The sequence below is a fragment of the Chiloscyllium plagiosum genome, chromosome 2 (assembly GCF_004010195.1).
Source record: "Chiloscyllium plagiosum isolate BGI_BamShark_2017 chromosome 2, ASM401019v2, whole genome shotgun sequence".
Lineage (NCBI taxonomy): Eukaryota > Metazoa > Chordata > Chondrichthyes > Orectolobiformes > Hemiscylliidae > Chiloscyllium > Chiloscyllium plagiosum.
In genome coordinates this window covers 145,400,160-145,406,311 of record NC_057711.1, presented here as the reverse complement: position 1 = coordinate 145,406,311, position 6,152 = coordinate 145,400,160, and the positions used below count along the sequence as shown (strand labels likewise).

The window sequence follows — 6,152 nt, the reverse complement described above, 5'->3', positions numbered from 1 at the left end:
GTTTAAAACCACACAAGCTCCTTAGATTCTGCGTTCTGAAATCTTCTCAGCTGAATAAAAACGTCTTAACCGAACCGCTCGGTGCAGTATTTCTCATTCCTCTGCACATACCAACAATGTAGGAATGCGGTTGATGACATCTGGGAGCCGGAGTTGGTCGAAACTCGGGCAGGAACCTGTTTGACAGGGACCCTTGCATTGCATTCCGGTTTTTCTTTGCAACACAATTTGGTTTCGATCTGCCCTCCGACCTCCCAAAAGAAAAACAAACAGGTTGCCCCCCCCCCCCCGCCAATTACTCGCACGTTTTTAAACATTAAAATAAAACAAAGAACAGCAGGTTGTTGTCCTGATGAAGGAGCGGCGCTCCGAAAGCTAGTGCTTCCGATTAAACCTGTTGGACTATATAACCTGGTGTTGTGTGACTTTTAATTTCCTCAGAACTGTTCTTCAAACATTTTGTAAGAACCGCGGATGCTTTAAGTCAGAAACAAAAACAGAAAATGATGGAAAAAGTTGTGAGGGAAGGGGGGTCACTTGAGCCGAAACGTTAGCTCTGATTTCTCTCCACAGACGCTGCCAGACCCCGCTGGGCTTTTCCAGCAATGTTTGGGTTTTTTTTTGTTTGTAAATATTTAAACACGTTGTGTGGCTCTCATCGGCGTGTTGTGATTGCAATCTCCTGGAGCTCCGGGGGCGGGTGCAGAAGGGTTGGAAATGAGGTCACTGAGTGGTTTTTTTATATATATAGAGAAAACCAGTCTTTCTGGTTTCGGTGTAACGTGAGAGGACAGCCTCGCCCTGCGCCTCGGTGGAGCGATGAGCGAGCGGCTGCTGTGGTCAGTTCAGCAGCAGCGGCTGTGTCAGGATGCGGACCCCGGCGGTGATGATCCTGGGGCTGGTGCTTTCACCGGCCGGCTACGTGCTGGTCATAACCTGCCTGGCCGCTCCAGCCTGGAGGGACGTGTCGGGGATTCCCAACGGGGCTCTGGATGAGGTGCACCACCAGGGGCTCTGGGAGATCTGCAAGGACGAGCAGTCGGTGCGGGAGCTGACCTGCGGACTCGCCGACGATTCCTACTTCAACGACCCAGTGCTGGCCATCGCCCGAGGTCTCATGATCGCCTCCTTGGTGGTGTCTGCGGCCGGGATCCTGGTCACTACCTTCGGGGTGCGCTGCTGGACTGACATCCCCCACTACAGGGTGGCAGGGGTCGGGGGCATCATCCTGGTGCTCGGAGGGATCCTGACCCTGATTCCTGTCTCCTGGTACACCCACCTCCTTCGGCAGATCCCCAACACCGTGGGGGGCACCGACCTCAATGTTGGCTACGCGGTGGTGCTCGGCTTCGTCGGCGGTAGCCTGATCACCATCGCCGGCATCCACTTGATGTTTAGCTTCGGCAAGCTGTTGGAAAGACACAGCCCGGCGAACAAAACTTATTACCCGACGGCCCCAGCCTATCCCGCCAGCAGATATCCCACTGGCATTACCAACCCAGTCACAGTGATAGATTTACCAGTGTCCAGCCGATCCACGTCAACTCCCTGGGACGCTGACTTGTAGATGGACCAGGTTCAATCAGGTATGGTTTAACATAGAGACCTGACCAAGGGCTTTTGCCCGAAACGTCGATTTTCCTGCTCCTCGGATGCTACCTGACCTGCTGTGCTTTTCCAGCATCACTCTGATCTAAACTCTGGTTTCCAGCATCTGCAGTCCTCATTTTTGCCGATGGTTTAACATAGAGTCATAGAGATGTACAGCATGGAAACAGACCCTTCGGTCCAACCCGTCCATGCCGACCAGATATCCCAACCCAATCTAGTCCCACCTGCCAGCACCCGGCCCAAACCCTTCCTATTCATATACCCATCCAAGTGCCTTCTAAATGTTGCAATCATACCAGCCTCCACCACTTCCTCTGGCAGCTCATTCCATACCTGTACCACCCTCTGCGTGAAAAAGTTGCCCCTCAGGTCTCTTTTATATATTTCCCCTCTCACCCTAAACCTATGCCCTCTAGTTCTGGACTCCTCTTCCCAGGGAACAACTTAAGAGTTGTAGAGTCATAAAGATGTACAGCGAGGAAATAGACCCTGCGGTCCAACTGATCCATGCCGACCAGATATCCTAAATTAAATCTAGTCACATTTGCCAGCATTTGGTCCACATCCTTCTAAACCCTTCCTATTCATGTACCCATCCAGATGCCTTTTAAATCTTGTAATTGTACCAGCATCCATCATTTCCTCTGGCAGCTCATGCCATGAATGCACCACTCTCTCATGCTCCTTAGGTCCCTTTTAAATCATTTGCCTCTCACCTTAAACCTTTGCCCTCTAGTTTTGGATGTCACCCCTCCCCCCCACCCCACCACACACACACACCAGAGAGAAGACCTAGTCTATTTACCTTAACCGTGACGCTTATGATTTTATAAACTTCTATAAGGTCACCCATCAACCAAGGAAGCATAAGGGAAAATAGCCCCAGCCTATTCAGCTTCTCCCTATAGCTCAAACTCTCCAACCCTGGTAGCATCCTTTTTTGAACCCTTTCAAGTTTCACAACATGCTTCCTGTAGGAGAGAATTAAACTAGGAATTACAGTCAGCTACTAAACAGATCCTTTAGACCAATTGTTCCATCTTTCAGATACAGAAGTTGCTCTATCTCTGTCAGAATACTATTCCTTTCTAATTATTATTTGTCTAGCTTTCCATTAAAAAGAAATATTGATTCCCATGTGGAAGAACCTTCACATTCTAGCCATTTTTTAAAATAAGAAATAGAGAAATGTTCCTCTTGAACCCATTATTGGATTTGTAGTGTTAGTGAGCAGCTGTTGCCCCTAGATTTCAATTCATTCATAAGTGCAAATCAGTTTTCCTACATCCATCTTTAACTGTCATAATCTTAAGGACTTTTTGTAAGATCATCTCTCAGTCTTTTCTGCAGAAATGTGAACTGGCCTGTTCAGTCTTTGCTGAACCTCCTTATCATTTCTGTGATCTCTCAAGAGCCTCTATATTCTTTATATAATTTGCAACCAGAACAAAGTGTACAGTATTCTGTTTTGAAAACAAATTGCCAATTACACACCGAATCTCCGAGTCAAACAATGTCTTATCATAATTTGATACAATCCTCCTCATTATTGACTATATCCCTGATAATTATTAGAACATTTTAAAATTGTACAGGAGAACCCCTGTATCCACGGATTCAGTTTCCACGGTTTCAGTTATCTGTGGCTTAGCGCAGCCTGAAAATATTATATGGAACATTCCAGAAATAATTCCTGGAATGATAGGGTTCACTACTATCTGCAGTTTCGGGTGTCCGTAATAGGTCTTGGAACATAGCACCCGCGGATACGGTAGGAGATCTGTCCTTCTGATTTCTGAGTCCACATCATTAACATATATAGGCACAAGTGGGTACTGCAGATGTTGGAGATTAGAATCAAGATTAGAGTGGTGCTGGAAAAGCACAGCAGGTCAGGCAGCATCTGAGGAGCAGGAAGATCGATGTTTCGGGCTTCCTGATAAAGGGCTTTTGCCTGAAACGTTGATTTTCCTGCTTCTCGGATGCTGCCTGACTTGCTGTACTTTTCCAGCAACACATTTTTAAGCTCTGATCTCCAGCATCTGCAGTCCTCACTTTCTCCTAATTAATATGTATCTGGCAACCAACCCTATAGAACATGAGTTCACATCTTTAGCCATTCTGAGTAGCTGCCCTGAAGCCTGACACTCTATTTTCTGGTTCAAATCTCACTCGATATCCATTCTGTATCTTGTTTCCTGACTTCACCTGTTCTGAAAAACATCATGACTTTACTATACATTGTCTTTTGAAAACCTAAAATATATTACACCTTCTGCATTGACCACATAAATACACTTTCTGTTACTTCTCCAAATAATTCACTAAAATTTGTCAGACATGTTGACAATTTGTTATTATATTTTCAGCTTTTAGATGTTTTATTAACAACATAACTGGAAGTGATTCAGTCCTGAGTTTCCTCTATCAGTGATAATCATGAGCATTTGTTCCTGTGACATTGCAGCTGAAAATAATTGTGTGTGTTTTCTCACACCAAGGTTTCTTCAGCAGTATCTCATAAACCTGGTACCTCCAACAACCAGGAGAACAAGGACAACAATTACATGGGACCACCATCAATTCCCAAGTTTCCATCCACATTACACAGCATCCTGATTTGGACAAAAAAAACTTTTCTTTATCATTGCTGGGTCAAAATCAAGAAACATTTTATCTATCAACACTCCAGGAATGTCTTCACCACAAATAAAGGATTCCAGAAATCATTAAATATTTGTCATACCTTTCTAGAGAGATACTAGGGACGGATGATACCAACCCTTGCTAGTGATGCTCACAGATTAAAATTGTTAAAAAAAATCATTAATGAAAGCAACAATGAGATCTATGTCTTCAGTAGATTTAAGGATGAAGCAATTATATGCCATCTACAAACTAACATGCAACAAACTTTAGGAAGCTAGCATGTGCTTGATAATGCTCAAATACTGGAAAATAAGACATGCCAATATGTTGATTTTTTTTACAAACAAAGGTAATGACTTTGCATGAGAAACCAATGGAAATCTGGATTTGATAAATGTAAATTAACAGCTATTGAATATAATTATGTAACTGCTCTGTGGTTAGTAGTAATGCAATATGTTACGTAAGGTAGAAATAATGGAAATTGAGATATGCTTAATCCATATTTAAATGCTGTTTTACTAGCCAAGAAAAGTTCAATTAGTGCATGTGCCTTTTCTAAGGATATAAAAGGGAAATAGTGGCTTATTTGAATAGCAAGCAAAACCATCCCTTGTGAAGAGCACAATTGTGACAGAATAAACATAGGATGACATAGAAAGCATAAAATGTTAAATATTGTTTCCAGAGTGCAGTATAGACTATTATCTCTGAAGCTCACAGGTTGCTGAAAGAATGTGAAAATAGGTGATGGTATGTCTGAGGAATCAACTTGCGTCTTTATACTTCCTGTAGGGATTGGAAGTCAGACATTTGCAGCTGTTAAATCATAATCCTGTCAATCCCAGAATTCTTGTTGACAGCACACAGTCATACCTTTTATATGGTTCTTCCACAGGTTACTTTGTAAAATATTAGATTTCAGATGCTACATCTACTATTGAATAGGGCTGAAACCATAGCCTCTGGAGGCAGCAGCTACAGCGATTGTGCGGTGAGTATTCCTGGCTATCGTGGGCCCAACGCAGGGATCTAGTATAAGCCCGTAGGGACTCTGGCCAATGAAGATGAACTCTATTTAAGTACTATCTTTTTATTCTTTTGTATCTTAAAATGGCGCTGGATTGTGGCGACAGAACAATTTTCATTGTATCTTTTCAGATATATGTGACAATAAATCATTGTCATTCATTCAAAGTGAAAGTAGAAATTGGATACATTTGAGGGATAGAAAGATATTTGGAAAGCTATGTTTTTTGGCTCTGTTTTAAGTATGATGGATTCAATATTCTTTCACAAATTTTTCTGCACATCTAGAATATATATAGTATTAAATCGACATTATTGAATAATGATAAGTTTTATTTCACCCACTCTTAGCTGATTGTACAGACAGTAGTGGATATAATGTATACAATTCCACTGTTGTAATGAATGTTAACCAATGTTATAATGTAATTATGAAATCAGTAGATTTGGAAGAATTCACACCGTCAGCATTTTGCTGTAGATTTGTGTCTGTGTAATTATTTATTATAAATAAATTCCATTATTCATTTTAGAATTACGTGATATTTAACACCACATGCTGTATAATGTAGCAAGTATAATAAAGAAATCATTGTTAAGCCTGTGATACCCCATCCTATTAGAGTTACTCACAATGTGCAGCTTTTAGTTCAAGGGAGATACTGTCTGTTTTTGGAAACAACTTTCTTTGATGAACAGAAGCTAAGCGTGGTAAGGAAATAATTCACCCTATCTCTGTTCACTCCACTGTAACAGTGAGCTTTGAAACTTAGCTAAGTGAATCTACAATTCTCATGGTTCTGTCACATAGTGGAAAAGAAACGAGGAGCAAAGACCAAATGAACACTATGATAAGGTACAAT

The 6,152-nt window shown here is 42.2% G+C and overlaps 1 protein-coding gene across 2 annotated transcripts; it reads left to right on the top strand.

Moving 5' to 3' along the window:
• The first annotated feature begins 767 nt into the window (after window positions 1–767).
• LOC122539487 (claudin-23-like) lies at window positions 768–5,888 on the top strand. 2 transcript variants are annotated; one of them, XM_043674395.1, is made up of 2 exons: window positions 768–1,586; window positions 5,159–5,888. In XM_043674395.1, the coding sequence occupies exon 1, from the start codon at window positions 869–871 to the stop codon at window positions 1,565–1,567; it is 699 nt and encodes a 232-aa protein (XP_043530330.1). In that variant the 5' UTR covers window positions 768–868; the 3' UTR covers window positions 1,568–1,586; window positions 5,159–5,888. The 2 variants fall into 2 exon arrangements, with proteins under 2 accessions (XP_043530330.1, XP_043530320.1); XM_043674385.1 differs by having other exon boundaries at window positions 769–1,586; window positions 4,113–5,888.
• Window positions 5,889–6,152: the final 264 nt, after the last annotated feature.

Coding starts and splice junctions, on each gene's coding strand:
- LOC122539487 (XM_043674395.1), top strand. CDS start 869: ATGCGGACCCCGGCGGTGATGATCCTGGGGCTGGTGCTTTCACCGGCC.